The sequence below is a fragment of the Hevea brasiliensis genome, chromosome 18 (assembly GCF_030052815.1).
Source record: "Hevea brasiliensis isolate MT/VB/25A 57/8 chromosome 18, ASM3005281v1, whole genome shotgun sequence".
Lineage (NCBI taxonomy): Eukaryota > Viridiplantae > Streptophyta > Magnoliopsida > Malpighiales > Euphorbiaceae > Hevea > Hevea brasiliensis.
This window is the reverse complement of record NC_079510.1, coordinates 41699982-41722954: the sequence shown is the minus strand read 5'-3', so window position 1 is coordinate 41722954 and position 22973 is coordinate 41699982. Positions and strand designations below refer to the sequence as shown.

General features: G+C 27.6%; 2 protein-coding genes across 2 annotated transcripts; both read right to left on the bottom strand.

Annotated features, from left to right (window-relative positions):
- Positions 1–14082: 14082 nt before the first annotated feature.
- Positions 14083–15895, bottom strand: LOC110645991 (uncharacterized). Its single transcript, XM_021799278.2, has 5 exons — positions 15446–15895; positions 15162–15325; positions 14987–15074; positions 14635–14820; positions 14083–14539 (listed from the first exon to the last, which is right to left on the bottom strand). The coding sequence occupies exons 1-5, from the start codon at positions 15546–15548 to the stop codon at positions 14262–14264; spliced, it is 819 nt and encodes a 272-aa protein (XP_021654970.1). The 5' UTR covers positions 15549–15895; the 3' UTR covers positions 14083–14261.
- A 5569-nt stretch (positions 15896–21464) lies between these two features.
- LOC110645998 (RING-H2 finger protein ATL52) lies at positions 21465–22001 on the bottom strand. Its single transcript, XM_021799283.2, has one exon. The coding sequence runs from the start codon at positions 21999–22001 to the stop codon at positions 21465–21467; it is 537 nt and encodes a 178-aa protein (XP_021654975.2).
- Between the last annotated feature and the right edge of the window lie 972 nt (positions 22002–22973).

The window sequence follows — 22973 nt, the reverse complement described above, 5'->3', positions numbered from 1 at the left end:
TTTAAATAAATTATTTAATATTTAATTATTTTTTAATATAAAGTATTATTTTTTATATTATATAATTAATTAAATAAAATATTATTTTTATTATTCAATATTATTAATTGGAATAGTAATAATTTTTAATTTTAAATAACTAAATGAAAATATAAAAAAAATTTATATTTTCAGTTTGGTTAATAATATTGAATAATAAAAATAATATTTTTATTTTTATTAATTAATTATACAATATAAAAATAATATTTTAATATTTAAAAAATAATTAAATAATTAAACATTTTTGTTAATTGAACTAATTTGAGTATAAATCAAAACTTATGGGTTAAATTGACCCAAAGTTTGGGGATAAATTGAACCTTATTCTATATTTTTTTTATAAAAAATTTAAATTTTCTTTTTAAGAGCGTAACGAGTATTATCACTTTTATCACTGTAACCAATATTAATTAGTAATAAATACTTAAGTTTTAATAAAAAAATATAAAAATTATTCTTCATCTTTCAATGTAGTTTTGGATTTTTAAATTGCTGGGTTTATTATTTTTTTTATTATTAAACTCATGTAGCTAGTATTATGTAAGTGTTTTTTTAATGATGATTTTGAAGAAAGAAAGACAAAAGAAGAAAACAAAAGATTATAAGTAGAAGGTGTGCCACGTAATGTTTGCTTGTTTTGTTGGCAATTAAAGAAAAAGAGAAAAATGAGAAACACGACTCTACTCATATTGTATATGCAGACAATCGGACCGGCCAAATCGAACCGGACCTGATCGGACCGATCGAATCGGACCGGCCTTTTTCTTTTTCTTCTTCCCTTCCCCGCGCGCGTCGACCTCTCTCCCTTCTCTCTCTCTTTTCTCTCTCCTCCTGCCCTTGCCGCAGGCCAGCCACCTCCCCCTGCCACTCCAGCCGACCGGCGCCACCTCCCAGCCTCCCAAAATGCACGCGAACTCCCTCCTCGACTTCCCCGGCCAAAATCCGGCCGATCCGGCCACCAATTGGACCGGGTCTTATGTCTAAAATCATCTACTCGACGAGAGCTTTCCATAGACACCAAGAACATCGAAATCCATCGAGCGGTTTGTCCGATTTTTGCTCGGGAAGTTTTTAGCCCATTTCGACTTTTGGGCTAAATTTCTCGAAAACCGTGAATTCCACGAGAAAACCGAGGGTACCAGCACGCTCCATTCGTCGAGAGCTTCGCGGCGACATAAATTTCGAATTTTTCTGACACCATTTTTCGGTGGGTCCCACGGAACTTCGCAGTATTTTTCCGAGCATTAAATGAGCTTAGAAAATTCTGAAAAATTTATGTACTAACCCCCGTGTTGTGGGTTTCGTGTAGGTATCCTCAATTCGCGGAAATTTGACAGTTGACTGGGTCTGTGAATTTCCGGCCAGACAGACCCGTTACCGGAAAAGTCTCCAAATTGGATCAAGGTTTTGGCTATCCCCCCATTGTCAGACGTTCCGAGCGCGTTCCCAAAGTCAGAATCTGCAAAGGTAAACCCGAACCTTGCTTTTTCGTAATTTTCTAGTGCTTAAATAGGATTAAAAATCCATAAAATATTCATGGTAGCTTAGAAAATTATGATTCTTTTTGCAATAGCCTAGTAATATTGCTAAGGACCGCGGGGCAAAGTTTTAGAATTTTTAAAACTTGTTTGGGCAGTTTTTGTAAAAATAATCAATTATAAGGACTAAATTGAAATTTTACATATTGTAATGGATGACTGATTTGATGGGCCCAGGAGGGGCTGTGTGATGTGATTGAGTTGTAGATATATGGATTGTGAATATAGATGTGTGTTTTGAACCCTTTTGCAGGTTGGGTAGGTCCTAGGTATAGGGGAGACTCTGCCGGATTTTCGGCACGACTTAGGAAGTATTTGTCTTTTTTTCTTTGTTTGTATTGAGTCAAATTTATTAAATGATTGTAATAAAATTGTCAGGTGAGCTTCTTCATCGTTAAGTCTGTGAGTAAAATATTAATTTTAATTGTAATTTCGATATTATTATATGTTTAAGCATGCCCATGCATCACTTATATGCATATATTTATGTAGTTAAACCCTAGGCACGATTTATGTTGCATTCATAACTGTTAGCGTGCCATGTATGTTGTTGTGGTAATTTGGAGCAGTGTGCGTGCGTTGGCGTGCGTGTGATGTGGTGTGGACTATGGATAGGACGGGTAGGCACGGCTTGAGATCTTCGCTGGGACCCGGTCCTTCGGGGTAGACACGGCTTGAGTTCTTCGCTGGGACCCCGATTTGGTTATTAAGTGGAAGTCCGAGCTAAGTTCTTCACTGGCACAGTTGGAATTAAGAGAGCTGTATAGGGGATCAGTTCCCATATATATATGATTGATATTGCTGGGTGCGTGAGTGCTCCAAATTACCTTTTTGATGTTATGATGTAAAAATATTGTTGATATTGCATTTCACTCTACAGGGTGCATTAGTTTTAGATAGTTATAGAGATTATGGTTAAAATTGATATTTTACTCTCTGAGTCGAACGCTCACTCCTGTTCAATATTTTTTTCAGGCTACAGGAGGATTTTATTGTGGTTAACCTGCTTTTCTCCTTCGCAGGTTGTTTTATCAATATTTGTGTAATTTTATTTACTCCTAGAATTTCCGCATGTGTTAGATATATTTAAATGATTCGGGTCTGTAATATAAATTGTCATGTGGACCTGTAAAATTATTATATGCATGTTTGATGGACTGGATGAGGGAGCTGAGCTTCCATTTATCTTTATGATGATATGAGTATGTGGAGGGTGAGCTGAGCTCCCCAATGGATTGTTTATTGTGTTTACAAGTCAGGTGAGTCAAAAACTCCCCGTTGAAAGGTCCACTTTATGGCCGGACTCTATCCGGTTGGTTTCTTGAAATTGGGCCCAAATGGGCCTTAGAATTGAGTTAATGAATAGTTAGGCTTACTACGGGCCTCAGGGACTTTAGGCTGGCCCAGGTCCTAGTGCCGGTCCGGCCCATAGGTTGGGTCGTGACATAAATAATTTAAGGGAAAAAAAAAGGGTCAATTGATCATTCTTTTAGTGTGGTAAATGTGCTACTGATTATAGAATACATAGATATTTTGAGCATTAAAAATTAGTGAAATGAGAAGGAGAGAAATTTAAAAACTATATTATAAAGAAGTTAAAATGTTATTTTATTTAAGTCTTACCACAAATGGAAAAAAATATATTTTAATATAAATTTAATTTTATATAAACATAAATTTAATTATCATTAAATTAAATATTTATATTGAAATTTATTTAAAATTAATTAAAATATATAAAATAAATACAATAAAAATAAATAATTTAATTTAATTTAATTTTATCGTCATATATGAGTTTAAACTTTATTATATAGTCATACCCTTAAAAAAAAAATATTTGAGTCTTTAATTTAGAAAAAATGGGATACAATAGCAGATGCAGGATTAGACATGAGAGGCCAAAATTAAGGATGCAATTGTTTTTAGCTCTAATTCAATTCATTGTCCATCTAATTAAATTTTTTAGACCGCGTTCAGATCTCAATATTAGATGAAACACGAGTGGGGATAAGGCCTTTTTCATCTTGAATCTCCAAACAATGTCCCAATAATAATATATTATTATTTTTATTTAAAATTACTTTATTTTATGTATTTAAGTATATATATTTTTTTATTTTTCACGCTCAGTAAAGAATAATTGAAAAGAAAATGGAGCCCAATTGGGATGGGCGGATGGTTCCCTTCCCTATAGAAACTGAGCAAATTGCCATCCAAGCATAAAATAATCAATTTACAAAATTATTTTTACTTTTATCAACATGCTATCATGCAATCAAAATATTACACGTGTAGAGAAAAAAATACTATAATAATGTTACATAAATAACTGTAAACGGTTGGCTGGAAAATGATTTATCTTAAATATATATTTTGATATGCTAAAAAAATTAACATGTACTTTATACTGTTCTTGATACATTACACAAATCGAATTGAATAATTTTGAATTTAAACCCTTTTATTATTGAGTAAACAAATGGCTTCATAAAAAGAGACAATATAAATATTTATATATATATGTTTATTACAAGTGATTATTCAGTATTTTTCAAATATATATTTATTCTCTATGAGATTTACACTTTTTAATATGGAAATAACTGAAATTTTATTTTTATGAAAAGTATTTTTTAATAATCTTAAAATATTTTATAAAGACCAAAATTAATTTTTCACATTTTAAGGTATTTTTTTAGAAGTAAACGAGGAATAATGTTGAAACCTGAGTTTATAAGTTATATGTTTCAATCATTAAATCAAGCACGTTGGCCGCATTTTAAGATTTGAACATGAGAGAAAATGGTAATATTAGGGGAGAGTTTAAATTGAAAAATCGAATCGAATCAAATTAATTCAGTTTAATCGGTTCGATTTTAAGATTCAATCGGTTCGATTCGATTTATAATTTTTTATAATTTCAATTAATCGGTTCGGTTATTTTCATAAAAAAATCAAAATTAAGATTTTTGAGTTTTGATTTATAATTTTTTTTTATTTTTATGTTTTTATTATTTAAATTTAATGTTAAAAATATAAAATTTTATAATATTTGATTTGATCAGTTTAAAACTGAATATATATTTATCGGTTTGGTTTAATTTTTTCTTATTAATCAATTTAATTCGATTTTTAAAATTTTTATTTTTCAATTTTTAATTTTATCTATTCGAAACTAAATCAACCGTTTGCACACCTTTAAGTAATATCGTTAAAGTTGAGGGATCATTGTGCTTCTTGAAGCACACCTTCTCTCCCTCACAAGATACAGGACCCATTATTCTTTAATTAAAAAAAATAACCGTAATTATATATTTATATGAAAAAAATTATACAATAAAATCTATAAAAGTATAACAGTTTCGTTGTAATGAATTTCATTATAAATAATTATTAAAGTAAATTATTTTATATATATATTAATTTTATTAAATAAAAATTTATTTATGAAAGTATTATTTTTTTAATGCTCTGATTGTATGCTAGAATTTGCCGTTCAAGCCTCGTGCCTCCAATTTTGGAGAATTTTCCAACTCGTTGACAAGGCACTAACGCCACCCGAAAAGAAGAGTAGTAAATGCGGAAAAGCTGGTCGAGGTGAAGGCCAAAGCGTGTGCAAAAACAAAGACCCATTCAAAACTAACAAAAGAACAAGGGGCACCGTGAGACTTAAAATTACAAGTTACATAGGAGCAGGAGAGGAGACTCTCATATTGAAGCAGTTCTTGGAGCGGATGGGGCCGATGGATGCCAAGAACGAGTCTCTCACAAGCATCTACACCACACGGCTTTTGGGTTTTAATTTTACTCGGTGGTCACGCGGTACTCACACTCCTGCATTTATATAACACGTCGGCGTTCCCTTGGCTGCCAACACCACAACACAACAATCAATTCTTCAAACTCTATTGTTTTCTTTCACATGGCTGCTGCACCGTTCCAACATGGAAACCCACCTCCTTCGCCAGGGATAGCTCCTCGCTGGATTCCTAAACGAGGCCAAGTTCTCAAGAAGTCTATAAAACTATTGATATCTTCAATTGGTCTCTGTTTTGGCAAACGGAGTACCCATTATTCTGCGAGCTCTTCAATGGTTTTTCCTTGTTGACATAATTAATCGCATGACATCCCTCGCCTTGGCTCATTTCTTCAAATTTTTAGCAGGCCCATTTCTTCAATTTAACACCTATTGATTTGGTTCATGATTATAATTCAATGACGATTGAATTGTCACCTAACAAATTTTTAGAAGGAGAGGAGGCTCTCTTTCCCCTCACTTTCGAGTTCTCAAAGCCAAAAGAACTTGATATATTAGAACTTGTTTTAGCTATCTTACTTCAGTCTCCTTCTCATTTGTTGGTTTCAACAATGTAGATTTCGGAACAATGACAGTTTAATAATGAAGTAAACTGTTTTCTTCTGACTTATCAAAAAAAAAAAAAAAAGCCGCAAATTTGCATCTTCTTCTGTTTCGTGGGTTTACGCTTCACAGTTTGAAAGAAATCAACCTCTGGAATTAGTGGTTCGGTTTGAACAAGATAAAACCAGCTGAACTACTTTAATTTGATAATTCAGTCTGATTTTTAAAATAATTTAATTTAATTTGATTCAATTTTATATTTTAAGAATTTTAATTATTTTGATTTGATTCGATTTTGAAGAAAAAATCAATTGAATCGAACTAAATTAAATTATTTTATTAATTTATTTTTATAAAAAATTTATAAATTATATGTAATTTTATATATATATAAATTAAAAATAAAATTAAATTAAATAATTTAAAAATTAAATTTAAAAACCCACTAATGAAATGAGTAAAGCAGAACATTGTACAATTTGCAGTGATCGAGTCTGGCAACCTGTCTCTTGATTGCACTGTATGCTCTACTTTTTTTTTTTTTCGGAATACTGTATGCTTTATTTATTTATTTATTTTTACTTCCATTGTATGCTTTTTTTTTTTTTTTAATATGCAGTATTGTATTAATAAGTCCCTAATGAGCAAGATACAAGGAGTCCTGCTCAAAGAAAAATAGACTTAACAAAGTTCAAGTTCAGCAAAACAAGAAAATCAAACTCAACAAAACTATAAATTAAATTAAACTAAAAAAAAAACAAACCCTAAAAAATTAGGGTGACCAAATTACCAAACCCTTTCATTGTCGTGGAGCTTGAGCAAAACTGGAATTTTATTTTTGTCATAGCAAAATTGGAATTTGCTACTGCATATTGCTGCAGTTGAAATGGTCAAATGCGGTACTTTGTGTTGGTATTGAGCAACTGAAATGTTATCATAATTTTTTTTTATTGGATTTTTGTTTAAATTTTGTTACTAGAGTAACACTTTCAATTTTATTGCTATTTATGATTTATTTTTTAATTAAAGGTTAAGGAAAACAACACAAAATTTTATTAATATCTATATTAAGTATAAATAAAAATAACAAAGCTTTACAAAAGAAATATCAGAAAACACAAGTCACACTCTTGACTCCTTAAGGTCTTCGTAGTACATTATTATTCTAACAAGCAACCTTCTTGCAATCAAATCAATAAAAATCAGCTTTATTATAAGGAGTGGTGGTCATAGTGGGGCAGAAAGGGCACGGTGTATCCCATCTCTAAAAAGCACTGGATGGATGCTTCACCCTCTCTCTCTCTCTCTCTCTCTCACATTCTTTCTGCAAAGTCATTCGCTCCTATTTCTTGTCACCCTCGTGCAAATTCCACAAGAATGAAATATGGGTAGATTCATTTAGACATATGTTAATAAGAGGGATTTTTATTAAAAAGGGTGTAATAAAAAAAATTATATTAAAAAAAATAAATTTAAGAATAATTATAAAAAAAATGATGAATTATATTGAGATGGACGAGGTAAGAGCGAGATGCTAATTATAATAATATTTTTAAGGTCTAAACGCTATTTATAATAACATGCGTATTAAAAATTTTAAATGAAAGCTAGACGTTATTTATAATAGCGTCCGGTTTTTATTTAAATTTTTAATTATTTTATTTTATATTTTAAATAAAATATAAATATTATTTTAATAAATAAAATTATAATAATTAATATTATGTATTATAATATTTTTATTATAAATATTATTATTATTTATTTATAATTAAATTAAAATTTAATAAATTAAAAAATAATAAATAATTAAAAAAATTTAAAAAAAGTTTGACACTACTTATAAAAGCGCTAAACTTTTTTTTTTAAATTTTAATTATTTTATTTTATATTTTAAATAAAATATAAATATTATTTTAATTAATAAAATCATAATAATTAATATTTTATATTATAATATTTTTATAAAGTTGGAAGTAGTGTCCATTGTTTTAAAAATTTTTAATTATTTTAATTTATATTTTATTTAAAATATAAAATAAAATAATTAAAAAAAAATTAGACTTAACATCCAACTTTTCTTAATTTTTTTCACTATTTATTTATATTAATTATTATAATTTTATTTATTAAAATAATATTTATATTTTATTTAAAATATAAAATAAAATAATTAAAAATTAAAAAAAAAAGTAGAACTCTACTTATAGTCGTCCAACTTTTCTTAAATTTTTTTAATTATTTATTTTTTAAAATTTTAACTTTTTATTTTATTAAATTTTAATTTAATTTTAAATAAAAAAATAATATTTATAATAAAAATATTATAATATATAATATTAATTATTATGACTTTATTTATTAAAATAATATTTATATTTTATTTAAAATATAAAATAAAATAATTAAAAATTTAAAGGAAAGTTGAACGCTATTATGAATAGCGTCTATCTTTCCTTTAAAATTTTTAATTTACACGCTATTATAAATAGCGTCTAGACCTTAAAAAAATTATTATAATTAGCGTCCAACTCTCACCTCATCCACTTCAGCATAATTCATCCACTTCAGCATAATTCATCCATTTTTTATAATTACTCTCAAAATATCTTTTTTTGTATTTTTTTTATTACACTCTTTTAGTAAAAATCCCTTGATAAGAAAAACAACAAAGATTAAAAGTAAGCTTGGTTAGGAACTTTCTGTGAAATAAATCCCGAAGCCTAAACACTGGAGCGCGTGCGCGTAAATTATTTTTTTGCATGTGCGGCCATATACAATGTCGCAGCGGCTATGTCACCTTATAAATGTGCCATGCTTTTGCCATTTTCTCTGCCACCTGCGACGAGAAGTATTTCTTTTAACCATCTTTATGAGCAAAGATCAAAATGGCTAGGCTTGGAGGAATTCCTGTTGGGAATGCAGCTAGGGCAATTCCAGAAAGAGGTGGAGTCCTAAAAAGAAGCCTTAAGAAGGTGTTCTCTTCATGTTTTTGGTGTTCCCTCATCCAAGAAGTTATTCAAAAGTTTTTCCTTGTTGAAGCCTTCTCATTGTTCTTATTTTCAACTAGCCATTTCTTTTCTAGCTAACCAGCACTTACCCTACAAGCCAATTGTCAATAAATGGTTTTGGCCTTTAATTTGAACTACAATTATGATTCTTTCATTTAGGCCTGTTTGGCAAGCTATTTTAGTAATCACTATCTGTTTTAATAGTTGTCAACTATTTTACTAACGGTTAGTTATTAAATATTAGCTATTAGTAAGTAGTTATTTATATAGTGATTTAAAGTAGAAATGTTCAGTAAAAATAATTATTAGATTAGCTGTTAAATGTAAAATAGTAGTAAATCTAGTCAAAATGCTTACTCAACCTTTAAAAGCTAAAATGGTAGTTTTTCATAAATTACTCCCTCAATTTTTAAATATTATTATAGATATTATATCACTTAATAGTATAAATAAGAAATGAGTCAAAACACTAAACGCTACTATAAAAGTTATTATCGAACAGGATTTTGTTCATATTATAGCCTTGCTCAGCAATAATTTTTAAGGCAGCATTTAATATTTTAACTATGGTCAAAATATTATCTTTCTTATTTATATTATTCGGTAGCATAATATTTAGAGGTTAAGAGAGTTATTTATAAAAATACTATTCTTAGCTTTTAGAGGTTGAGAAAATTTTTTTTATTAAAGTAAATAAGATTTTATTATTATTTTTATATTTAATAGCTAATTCAATAATTATTTTTATTTAATAATTATATTTTAATAACTATATAAATATTTAATTATTAATAAATAATACCTAACAATTAATAATTAATAAAATAATTAATAATTATTAAAATAACTAATATTATTAAAATAACTAATATTATTGAAAAGAACTGTATTAAAATTTTTTGCATTTTTGTTATTACTATTATTATTAAGTTTTTGTTGACGTGGTTGGATTCTATGCCAAATTTCATTAAAGTATTACTTTTTTGTTTAATAATATTAATTATTTTAATAATTCTAACTATCTCATTAGCTAATAATTTAGTTATTAAATATTAATTATGAAATATTAATTATTTATATAATAATTTAAAATAAATATATTTGTTAAAAATAATTATTAATTAAAGGTTAAATATAAAAATAATTATATTATTTTATTAACTTTGATGAAAAAGTTTCATGAATCTCTAAAAATTGAAAGTGATAACTTTTCATAAATCACCTCTTAATTTATAAATATTAATATAAATATTATATTATTAAATAATATAAATAAATAAATAAAATAATATTTTAATTAAAATTAAAATATTAAATATTATCTTAAAAGATATTACTGAACAGAGTCTAAGTTATACTATCATCAATTATATAACTTTAGATTCATTGGGGGTTAAAAAGGTATTAAAAAAAAATGCTTCTACGAAGACTACTTTTCAGAATATGGTTTGAGAGTTTTTGTGATTAATCAATTCAAGATTTTCTTTTTTGTTCGTGGACAGGCTGAAATCAAGAATCTGAGCGATGACTGATCAAAGCATACACTACTGCATAATGGAAATCAGATCACAGATTGTTAGCAACACTTTTACAGCGGCTCAAAATGATTGCATGCAAATTAAGAAAAAATTATTAAATTTTATTTAGATGGCACTCAAACTGCTGCAATTACATAAAATAGACAACGGATTGCCAAATCTGTTGCACTAAACAAGAAATGACAACGTTTGAAAGGGATGCTTATATGCTAGCCAGCGTCATGTATAATCAATAGTGAAAACTCAGAACAAATTAGTCGGTCAGATTTGTGAATTAAATTTCAAATTTATGTGAATATAACTTAATAAGTATTAAAATTTTGATTCAATTTTTAATTAATTATATTTATATTAATAGTTGTTATTATTAATTAATTTTATGTATTTAATTAATTTTTAATAATTTATTGATTAAATCATTAACCCCACTAGTTAAACCATCAACCTATCAACTCTCCTTTCACTAAATCACTCCAGGCTGAGTTTAATAAGAGTAATCCTATCTAATCTATAAATATATCAAAATAAATAATCTTATATGGTACTTAAATTTATTTATGGTCCATTACAGTGACAGAATAAATGAAATAAATTAAAAATAAAATTTTATTCAATAAAGAAAATCTAAAATTTGAGTTGATAATTAAAAAAAAATAATAAAAATTTACTACACCTATTTACAATTTTTTATAAGTGTTTGGAGAGGTCAAAATTCTTTATTGTCCTTCTTTCCTTCATTTTTATACACCAATGAAATGTTTTTTTGTAAGCGTTTATCAAGCTCCTGCTTGTCCTTCCTCTCCGCTATTGATCAGTAGTGATTGTATATCAAGATTTTTTTATATAATTAAATAAAATAATGACACATGTAATATAATTATGATTTCATTATATTTTTAATTATGTTATGTTAAAAATAATTTAAGGAAAATAAAAAAAGTTTTCAAGAGTTTTTATATTAATATATATATATATATATATATATTAATTTAAATCAAGGTTATGGATATCGTTGTAGGTTGGTTAGGACCAAGTGGGCCGATTGAACCTTAATAACCTCTTTTCGTTTTCAGAATTAAACTGTAAGTGACAATTATGTATAGTAGGGCTAGGCCCCTGACAGAGGCCTCTAAGTTGGTACGGAGTTTAGCCCAACAACACAAAAATTAATGGTCTCCTCCTCACATCACATAGAAAATTATAAGATGCTCTTGTTGGATTAATTTTTAGCACACTATATATTAATAAGAATTTAGTTATCATACGAATTATGAGATGTGAACCCCATTTCATCATAAGAGAAAGAGTATATGCTCCTAGAATACCTAATAAAACTTTCACATTAAATATTCATCCTTTTAACTTATTTGGCAAGTATTAACTTAAATACTTTTATCTAATCTAAATTATCCGAAAAATAAAAACATATTACTCATGTACCAGATTTAAATTAATTAAAGTTTTAAATTAATTTAAATTCACACTTTTCTAATTTTTTACTAAAAAAATTTATAATATTTTTTTGTCTACAAAAAATATATGTAATTAAATCATTGATGGAAATCGTAACATCCAAAATGAAAATCACAAGAGAATCCAACTCGAGACTGTTTGGGATTTGGAAAAGCCGAAAGCAGAGAGATGTTTTTCTCACGCATATCTAGGATTTTCCTTTTCTTTTTTAACTTTAAAAAATTTTTATTCTATTTCTCTTTTTTCATAATATAACAAAGAAAAAAAGTGCATATGTTATTGTGGCTAGTAGACTTAATAAATAATATCATTCACCAGGCCAAAAGACAAAGTGATGGCAGGTCCAACAGGAAACTAATTGGACATTCTTCAATAAAATAAAATTCTTCTTGTTCTTAAATAAATAATTTTATTTATTTATTACCATTTATTTAGGCCTTTGCTAAATAAATTAGGCTTGTTGAATTAAAAAAAAATTTATGCAGATAAATAAATTAATGTAAATATACTATCATAAATTTAAAATATAATATATATATTTTTTTTATATTTTAAATTTTATGAAAAATTTTTCTATAAAATAATAAATATTTTATCAGGCACAATAAAGAAAAGTTTGAAATTTAAATTAAGCAGACAATTAGCAATTATCAAATGAGTGGCCTACCTGATCAGATTTTTGCAATGAAAACCAACATGCAGTAAAAGGTCAAAAGCTTCTTCACCTAAACAACAATAATCATTGTCTCAAGAAAGAGACAAAAGTACAAAACCTTCCCCATAATCTTTTGTCACACCACACCCAAGTTTTCAACCACGTAGATGTAGGTGCACTCGGCACATGCTCTGCTCACTCAACTTTTGCCTTCCAGCTGGTGTTGGTATTTTCTTTCTTCCAAGCTGGTGTTGCTCTGCCTCAAATCAACACCATCAACTTTCCTGACAAGATTCTTGATTTCTTCAGTCAAAGGGTATTCAGGGTGGTGATGTAGGATGCAATGACTGATCACATATTGCTGGGGCAGGTTAGGTCTGATATGGGGCCCCAGATGTTTGATATTGTCTTGGAGTAAGTGACTTTTGAACATGGTGGGTGTTGACCTATGCAGAAGAGGACACTATAACACTTGAAGAATTTAGCTAACCACCACAATAATAATATATATTCATATTTGATAAATGATTGAAACAATCTATGAATTTTAGGAGCTATATCTCTCTAACTCTATGTTTCTGCAACCTATAATCTACTATTATGTTAGATGGAATTTGAACTCTTAATGGGTGTGGAGGATTAGACACAGAAGTCAGGTACTGTACATGTGCCAGAATCATATATAGTACAGAGAATTCGCCATGAACGTGCATGGTGAACTTCTTTTCTACCCTGTAATTATGTCACTATATGAGTATATTGTGCTTCCATATGCATACAAAAAGAAAGAGGCAAAATCTATATCATTGTGGCGTGTTCTATTTTGAGTAGTCAGAAGAAAACCAATTATCAATGTAGGGAATCTACAAACTTGGATTCATCTTGTTGAGGCTTTATTGCCTTTAATGAATGGCATTATCAAGACAAATTAGTATTTTTAATGATTTCAGAATAACATTAATTAGAGATGGATTAGTTAAGTAAATTAAGGGAGTGGAAGATGGATTTAGAATGAGCATTTGACAAGAGAGTTAATGTAATTAACCCATGATATTAATTGTTAATTAAGTTTACAGGAGGTCAGGATGTGATCTTTTTAAACTGAATATACATATGTATACCTGAAGAACCAACCACCTCAAGCTAACCTTTTTCTTTTTAGCCGAGCTCTAACCTTATCAGGACCATTGTACAACAGTAAGCATGCCAAATAGGAAGAGCAAAACATTGGCATGGCAGCAAGAATGATGTCTCTGTCACAGAAACATTGCTACTTATGATTTTGTATATTCTCTCTAAACTTTGTCCTTTTTTTTCCTCCTTCGCTCTCTCTCTCAGCTCTCTTTTTCCATTCTGTCTTTTTTCTTTTTTCTTTTTTCTTTTTTCTCCTACACACTTCCATTTGAGTTCAGATAATGAAAAATGATATTGTTGGGTTCAGCAATCTTTAAGCAGCTATAGCTTCAATAAACACTGACTAGAACTCTGTAAAAAAAAAAAGGTAACCATTTTACAAGCATGAAATCTTTTTCTTTCTCTCTATACAATTCAAACAGACAAAGCATGAACTAAGCAGATTACAAATGAGTACACATGCATATATATATATATATATATATATGGATCATCATCTAGCTAGGTTTAACTTTTGGTTCTGATAATGGTGATTGTGCCTCTTCCTTGCGTGTGGATTCTTGTAAGGGCCACCACGGCTTTCCCTGAAAGGCCTGGTCCGTCAGTTGACACGCATGGCCTACAAGCAAAATCACCCACCGGATGCCTTACCGGCCTTGTCGGTGGCATTAAGATCCTCTCATTGATATCGTTTATGGTCATGTCACCTTCAACGCCTCCTGGTTTCACTAGTGCAAATGGATACACCACCCTAGTTATCACCCTCTTTTTTCTCTTATCCTCAACTGAAAATGAAAACACCCACTCATTGTTAACTACTAAAATATAATGTAATCAAACTTTATGAACTAATTAGCGATAATTATGGGAGCAGGTATACCAGGAAGTTGATGCAGGCTGTCCTTGTCAAATATGGATTTCATTTTAGCTGAGTCTTTGTAGGAAGAAGATGAAGAATCGAGAGTTTCAGGAGCTGCTGATATTTCCTCTTCTGGGGTTTTCACCTCTGCAATAACATTTGCTTCCTCTTCGCTCATATTGCTCATGGGCGTACTTATGGGTTCATCTACATTTGAAATCCATATGATTCATCAAAACACACACAGAGAGAAGAGCATCCATGTATTAAGAAGAGAGGAAAAAAACATTGAATTATCGAATAAAAGCAGGAAATAGGTTATGCTGTTTATTAATTCAGTTTGGGAAATTTTAAATATCATCTAGAAAATCACCTGAAACTCCATGAATACTACTGGTAATGTGACTCATGCAACTAAAATTCTCAGACATTTCCCACTCACAGTTTTCATTCCAGTAGCTCTGTACAACATCAGAACCAATCATTCACTAGAAAAAAAAAATTAAAACCCTTAATTATTTAGAATTCAGAACTTCTGAATTACGTACCTTTGCAAGATGATGGTCATCTGATATTTTGGTTTGATCATCAGGGTACAACAGCAAGCGTCGCCGTTTAGAACGTTCGCTAAATTCTAGCAAAGCATCTTCTAAATACCCAGTAGAGAAATCAGACTCCAGAGACGAGAAAAAAGGTGAAGCTCCATCCATAACTGCAAATAAATTCACACCAATAAGGTTTTCGAAATTTATCCACCAAGGAACAAGAACGCTTAACAGACAAGAACAGTGTAAAGACGATGTAAAGGAGGAAAAAAGAAGATTAAAGCAACCTAAAGACATGGTGTCTGCGTTGAGAAGTCCAAGGTTTTGAAGATCCCAGCAACCACCTAGGGAAGAAGACCCATGAAGGTAGGTAGAAGAAGAATAGGCCATGAAGCAGTGATCAAGAAGCTCAGAGATTAAAATCTTGATGACCCATATATTAAAATGTTGGGGGCAATTGCCATATATGGAGTAGTTGTGGAAAAAATGGTCGAGAAATACATGATTTTTAGAAGAAGGAGAAGAAGTAGCCAGTCAACGGCAAGTAAAGAAAAAACAATAAATAAAATAAAAAACAATAATTAAAGGGTGTCTGTGTCTTGGGATATGGAAAAATGGGGTCACAGGAAACCTTTAATATTTTTTCATAGGTTTGTATATGGAAGGGTTATGATGTGGGGGGCCAAATCATTGCAAAGGTTATGATTCCCTGCTGTTGTTGTTTGGTGCATGCAAAGGAAAAATAAAATTAAAAAAAAAAAATTGGAATTTGGTGAAGAAGAAAGAAAAAAAAGAAAGAAAGAGAATAGGAACAAAGATACATGCTTGGTACAAACAATTCAAATTTCAGCTTTTCCTTTCTTTTTAGCTTTTACCTTCTTATATGGGGTACCAACCGTTTCCACATTCTTCACCTTGGTGGGTGGGGTCATATCAGTTATCTCCACCTCCCTATTTTCATTGGGTGTATTTTCCTCGTGGTGGGTCCAAATCTTGGCATGCTGGTGGGGGCCCAGTGTAAAGGCTTGAAGACGAAGATGATGTGGACCACCACCTTTCTTTTTAATGGGTTTGAATCTAAGGTTTGTCTAGATGTGTTTTGGCACACATTGTAGTTTGTGTGGTTAACTTGATTGATGTTTATCGGACGGCGGAGGAAGATTGTTTGTGATGAGTTTTTGTGGTGTTTTGTGCCAACAATTAATTGAGAAATCGATCAATCAAATGGACTTTTGTTAAAAGTGGGCTGGGCCCAAAGCCTAATAATAAAATCATATGTAATTGAAAAATCCAGGCCCATTTACAGCCGGATTACACCCTTTTGATTGCGTTTAATCTCTAATATTATGTGAAATTATTTATTTTAAATAGTAATTTCAAGAGAGATATAAAATTACAGGTGATAATAAAAGGGAATGAATTCAATTTTGACTAAAAATTAAATTTTCAAGATTGGGATGTTGTAATAAAAACCCAAGTGAGAATGATTTTATGCTTTGTAGTACATAATGATTAGAGTTTTAGATGGTGATGAATGCCAACAAGTACTATGGACAAGAAATAGCCAAAGCACAATTGAGATAGTACCAAGCCAGAAAAAACAACCAATAAGGCATAGTAATAAACTTCTACTTATAAGCACAGAAAAGCATTAACAAGATTTCACAACAATTTATAAAATCACTGCTGCTTTAATGTGTCAATTATGAAGCACAACATGAACCCTAAATGGAAGCTCTTATTTAACACTATCTCTACTCTCACATGGAAATGGGATTTTGCTTAGTTTTTTCTTTCTCCTCTATATATCCATTTTGAGTCTCATGGGGTTGTATGACTAAGTTTAGCAGCTGAGTGAATTCTTTCGAGTACTCAATCTGATCGAATATTATTGATGTATATTTAAGTAATTTTTAATCAAATTTGAAATATATTTAATTTATGAAATAATAGTTATTTTGATTTTCAATTTAAAATTGGATACCTACTTTTTGAACTTATTGGTTAGCAAGGTTATAAACCTCTTTTCTTTTGTCTTTCAATTCATGTATGATTACCCTCTTTATATGTCTTCCTCTAAAGCTCTTTAATTATTAGATTCTAATAGAATGCCAGTGATAATATTTCGATTTGAAATAAATTGAAATATTAAATAATAAATAAATTATTAATAAATTCGAACTGTAATTCCTTTAATTTGATTGGTTTTTTATGATCCGCTGTCGTGTAACCTGAATGTTTTTGGATATTGTGGGCTATCAGTGGGCTGCCTTCTTGAATCCCACTCTAGGAGACCCACGGATTGAATATATGGTAAGGAAATTAAAGGCCTATCCCAATACCCACCAACACTGGTGGGCCAAACTTTATACCTTGTCGATTTGTATAAACCAAGACTAAGCAGAAATCGATTCAAATCAAAAAATCAAATCGAATCGAGTCAATTCAGTTCAATCGATTAGATTTTAAAATTTAATCGGTTTGATTCGATTTTACATTATAAAAATTTCGGTTATTTCGGTTCGGTTTGATTTTGAAGAGAAAAAAAATCAGTTAAACCGAACCGAATCGAATAATAATTATATATTCAAATCGAACCGAATTGATTTTTGAATTGATTTATTTTTATGGGAAATTTATGAATTATATTTAATTATATATATATATTAATTGTTTAATTTCATTAATTAATGGTTATTAGGTTCAAACCAAAGTCAAAATTAGATCAAATAACTTGAAAATCAAGTCTAAATTAAAAAGATCAATCAAAAATCAAAACCAATCTGTATAAATTGAATCGAATTGAAATAAAATGGTTCAATTCGATTAGATTTTTTATTCATTTCAGTTCGATTCGATTTTTAACATTTAAAATTCGATTTTTATAATTTAATTCAGTTTGGTTCAGTTTGAACTGAATGCTCATCCCCCTAGTATAAACTACTACAAAATTGGCGCAGCATTAGCAATTGTAGATGATATCTAAGTTTATACGGTGTATATATAATTTTATAATTATAAAAATTTTTTAAATATACAAAATTTAACTATTTATATTTTGTTAGTTTATATATTTTTGAGTTAATTTTCTTTAATAATGAAATATTGAATTTATTAAGACCAAATAACTTTTAATATTTTAAATTTTTTATAAAACATATATAATTAGAGTGAAAATTTTAAATTTTTTCTAACACTATTTAAGAGTTTATATGTATAATAATAAAATAAATTTAATTGAACATAATTTTATATAATGTTGATTTTTTTTAATTCTTAGTTATTTTTTTTAATTTTTTTTAAATTTTATTTAATAAAATTAATTATATATACCCATATTAATAAGTATCAATATTATTAATTTTTATTTAATATGTAATATTTTACATAATTTTATATTTTCTTATAGAGAAAAATTTTAAAAATACAATTAGAAATATATTAAAACTAATAAATTATTTAAAAATGATAAATTAAAAACTAAAAATATTTTTTATATAAAAAATAAAAAATTGATGATTATAGAATAAAAAACACTCACGTAAGTATATTATTATTTTTAATTGGAATGATTATAGTAAAAATGTATAAATAAGTATTTAATTTATAGTAAAATATTTTATCAAACTGGCTTATAATGTATTTTTAAATTAAAATTTTTATAACTATTTTTTCAAAAGTAAATTTCAAAATTTAATAAAGTAAGTTATTGGATCCAAATAAATAAAAATTCTATTAAATGATATAATTCTTATTTTCATAAGAAAATTAACCTCTTTTTAAATTAAAATATCAATTTATATTTATATTTAAATATAAATTTATTAAATTGAGATAAGAATTCTATATTCAAAGTATAATTTTTAATTTTTTATATATATTTATTATTTATCAAATTAGAATAAATTTATAGTATTAAAAATTAAAAAATATTATATGTTTTTACATTTCTGTTTAATAAATAAACATATATGAAGTTTTTTATAATATTTTCTCGTTATTATGTATATATACATATTTAAATTTAAATAGTATTTAGAAAATAATAATAAATTCAATTTTAATTGAAACTAATTTATATATTAATGCAATATTAAAAATTTTAAAATATATTTATAATAAAAAAATAATAAATTTATTTTATATGAAATATTTTTAATAAATTTATAAGAAATTAAATAAAAAGAAAACTTTTACGTCAATTTAAATATATTGTATAAAAATATATTTACATAAATAATTATTAAATAAAGATAAAAAAAAATTTATTAGAATTCATTAAAAAAAGAATTCATAGAAATAAAAATACCTTTGCATATTTTTATAAACAATAAAAATTATGAAGATATTTTTATAAAATTTTATTTTAAATTATGTTATAATAAAATTTAAATAAAAATAAGATTAAAAAATTTAAATTTTTATAAATTCTAAAATTATATAAACAACTAAATTTTAAGTATTAAGAATTTTTTATTAAAAAATTAAATAAAATTTTAAATTACTCCCATATTTTTTATACAAGTATCTGCAATGCATAAGAAAAATTATCTGTTTTTCCCCTTGTTTTGTCTGTGCTGGTACCTTTTATGCATTCCCTGTGGTTTTACCATTCCGGTGTTTGACGTTCAATCGTCATTGCGAGTTCTTTTGATTGCGTCTGCTGAAAAGGTAGTGGATAACAGATTACAGCAACTGAAAAAGTAGTTAAAATCAATGAAACCTCGTCTACTTCCATTAGTGAGTATAGAACAGAAGCCGTGGACAGATAATTTGTTGCAGTTAGTGGTAGATCATAGAATGCTGCAGATAAAAGATTCCTTCCATGTTTTTGGAGAATCACTTAGCCTACGGTTGGTCGTATGGGTGTCAATAATCAACTTTTGACTACCTAATCTTTTATTTTAGAGAATGAATGAGAATTAAAGATGTAGCCTTTGATTTCTCCTCTTTCCTTTCTTTATTTTTCTTTTTTTATAATAAAACATAATTAAATCTTTTATTACACTTTATTACGCTTTACAAAACTAAATTTGATAATTTCAGCTTAAGCTTACAATCTAATTAAAGAGTTTTTAGTTCACCATTTTAATATAGCTCATAATTGATAGACACTCAAACAGATGAATAAAAATATTTAGTAAACTTAAAAAAATAGAACCGATAGTTAATGAGTAATTGATATGATATCTATTAGCTGCAGTTTATATCAGTTCTATTTTTAGAACTGCTTTTCATCGATTGATAGCGAATTTAATTTAATTTTTTATTTAGACTATATTAACCTTTTCATGTAATTTGAAAATTAATATTATTAATCATTTTATTTTTCTTTATTTATAATCTTAACATCTTAATTAGCCTATTACAACTTTGTTAAAATATTTTTTATTGATAACATAAAATATAAAATATTTATTTATTATAAAATAATGCATTTTTTACTTCTAAAAATTTAAAATTAGCTATAAGTTTTTTCTTTATCGATAATAATAATTACTTTATTATTTTATAACTACATTTTAAAAGTTATTTAATTATTTTTTAAAGAATTTAATTATTTTTTTATTTTAATAATAAAATAAGTAATATAATATAATAAATCAACAATTATATATTTATTTCAATAATAAAATAAATAATATAATCAAATCAATAATTTTATATTTATTTTAATAATATAATAAATAATATAATATATCAAATTAATAATTATATATTTATTTTAATAATAAAATAAATGATATAATAAAATTATAATTTAATATTTATTTCAATAACAATATAAATTATATGATATATGTCTTCAGTCAATTTTCATATCAATAGTGATAATTAAATAAAATTTTACTAAATTCATGATATAAATCAGTTATTATCAACTATCAATTATTAATAATTGGTCAAATTTTTATATCAATAATAATAATTAAATAAAATTTTACTAAATACATGATATAAATTAATTATTATCAATTATCAATTATTAGTAATTAATCAATAATAAAAATTATTGATTAACAGTTATTATCTGTATTTAAGGGTTGAATTAAACAGCCCTAACATCTTTACACCAAAAGAGAAAGAAATTCTATATTACACGACAACCCACTACGCATCTATTGGAAAATGGTTGACCAAACCAAACAATCACAGTAATCATCATACTCAGGTCTTCAAGAGAAGACACGCATAGTTTTCCAAATTTTCCTACCTAATCAACAAATACAGAAGGAAAAAAAATCCCAAGAATTTTCCGGCTCTGCGGACAAAGAGGACAACCTGGTTAGCAATACAGCCAAAAGTCTAGACGAAAGGCATGAAATGAAGGTTTGCACCCAGCAAATTATCTTGAGAGTTATCAGGCGTAGCTTCCTCATGATGTCGCCGGCAGAAGGGAGGTGGAGCAGCGACAACTCGGGCACGACAAAGTGGGCAATCAGAGTGAGAAAACAGCCACATGTCTATACAAGGAGCATGAAAGGAGTGGTTGCATCCGGGCAATTGCCTGATCTCCTCTCCCTCTTCAAAAACCGACAAGCAAACAGCACATTCATAATCGCTTCCCTGGCCTTGGGAACCCATATTATCATCCTTCCTGAACTTGAAAGTGGACGAGTTCAAACTGTGGCTACTTGCTGTTGCCTCTATAAATCGGCCAGGTCTCTGGGCTGACAGGTCCTGACTTCGACGATTCGAGCACCACTTGATGAAGATAAGATTGTACATGACTAATAGGATAGCTGCTGTCCCAATTATTATAAGGCCATAGAATGGAATTGGCAGGTTGGCTTTGTGAGAAGCAGGTGGCGGCTGAATATAAGGGCTTGAAACATCACCCATATCGATTATTTTCTTGATTGCATAAAAATGGGTAATTAAGCAATTTTAGAATGGAATTGAGAAGTAATATACAAAAGGGGGAAAATATTGCATAGGAGTATTAAAATAATGTTATGTAGTTAATCTTAAAGGCATGGTAGTCATGTAGTCAAGGAGGAAAATGTCTGGAAATATCTGCGGGCAGAGAAAGAAGACAAAGGAAGGCCCAATCAGTAGACGGCGAAGGAGGCTGCTTGAAGACTACCTGATGGAGATTGAATTCATAGATAATGACCCTTCCATTACGACAAACTGAATACAATAAAATAAATTAAATTAGAACGATTGATCAATTTTTTAGAGTCTGTTGGATAAAATTAATTATTTTAATAGCCACTAATTATTTCAAAAATTATCAAATAAAAATAAATATAAATTTTATTATATTGTAAAATTTTAATTCTCAATGTATAAAATAATGTATTAGGGTTTATTAGTATTATAATAACCAGAATTATAAAAAAAAATTTTTCTTTCATATAATGCTAACAGGACTTTTATTTTTCTTCTTTTATTATAATTTTTTACAATACTTTTATTTTTATTATTATTATTATTATTAAGAATATTTTAATTTGTGCACAAGTTTACTCCCTTATTTTTACTCTTTTATATATATATATATATATATACACATATATATATATGGATTTTAGATTATTATTGTTATTATATTAAATACAAACAATTCGATTTAAATTTTAGTTTTAATTATTGATGTATTAATATAGATAAAAAGATTTTTTATTTAATTAATATTTCTAAATTTTAATATAATTAAATAAGATGTAAACTCCTATTATGATAAATTTATTTACTATAATTTATAATTTATTTAACAATTATAAGAAAAAAAAGCTTCCTAACCAAGCAACGAAAATATAATTTCTTTTTCTTATGCAGCATCTTGATAGTTTGGCTTTTATTAAGATC

Bases quoted from the DNA above. Each gene is read 5' to 3' on its own strand.
- LOC110645991 (XM_021799278.2), bottom strand. From the start codon at position 15,548: ATGGCCTATTCTTCTTCTACCTACCTTCATGGGTCTTCTTCCCTAGGT. The intron at 15,326-15,445 runs GTTGCTTTAATC...ATTTATTTGCAG, and splicing joins CGCAGACACCATGTCTTTAG to TTATGGATGGAGCTTCACCT. The intron at 15,075-15,161 runs GTACGTAATTCA...GATGTTGTACAG, and splicing joins ATGACCATCATCTTGCAAAG to AGCTACTGGAATGAAAACTG.
- LOC110645998 (XM_021799283.2), bottom strand. From the start codon at position 22,001: ATGGGTGATGTTTCAAGCCCTTATATTCAGCCGCCACCTGCTTCTCAC.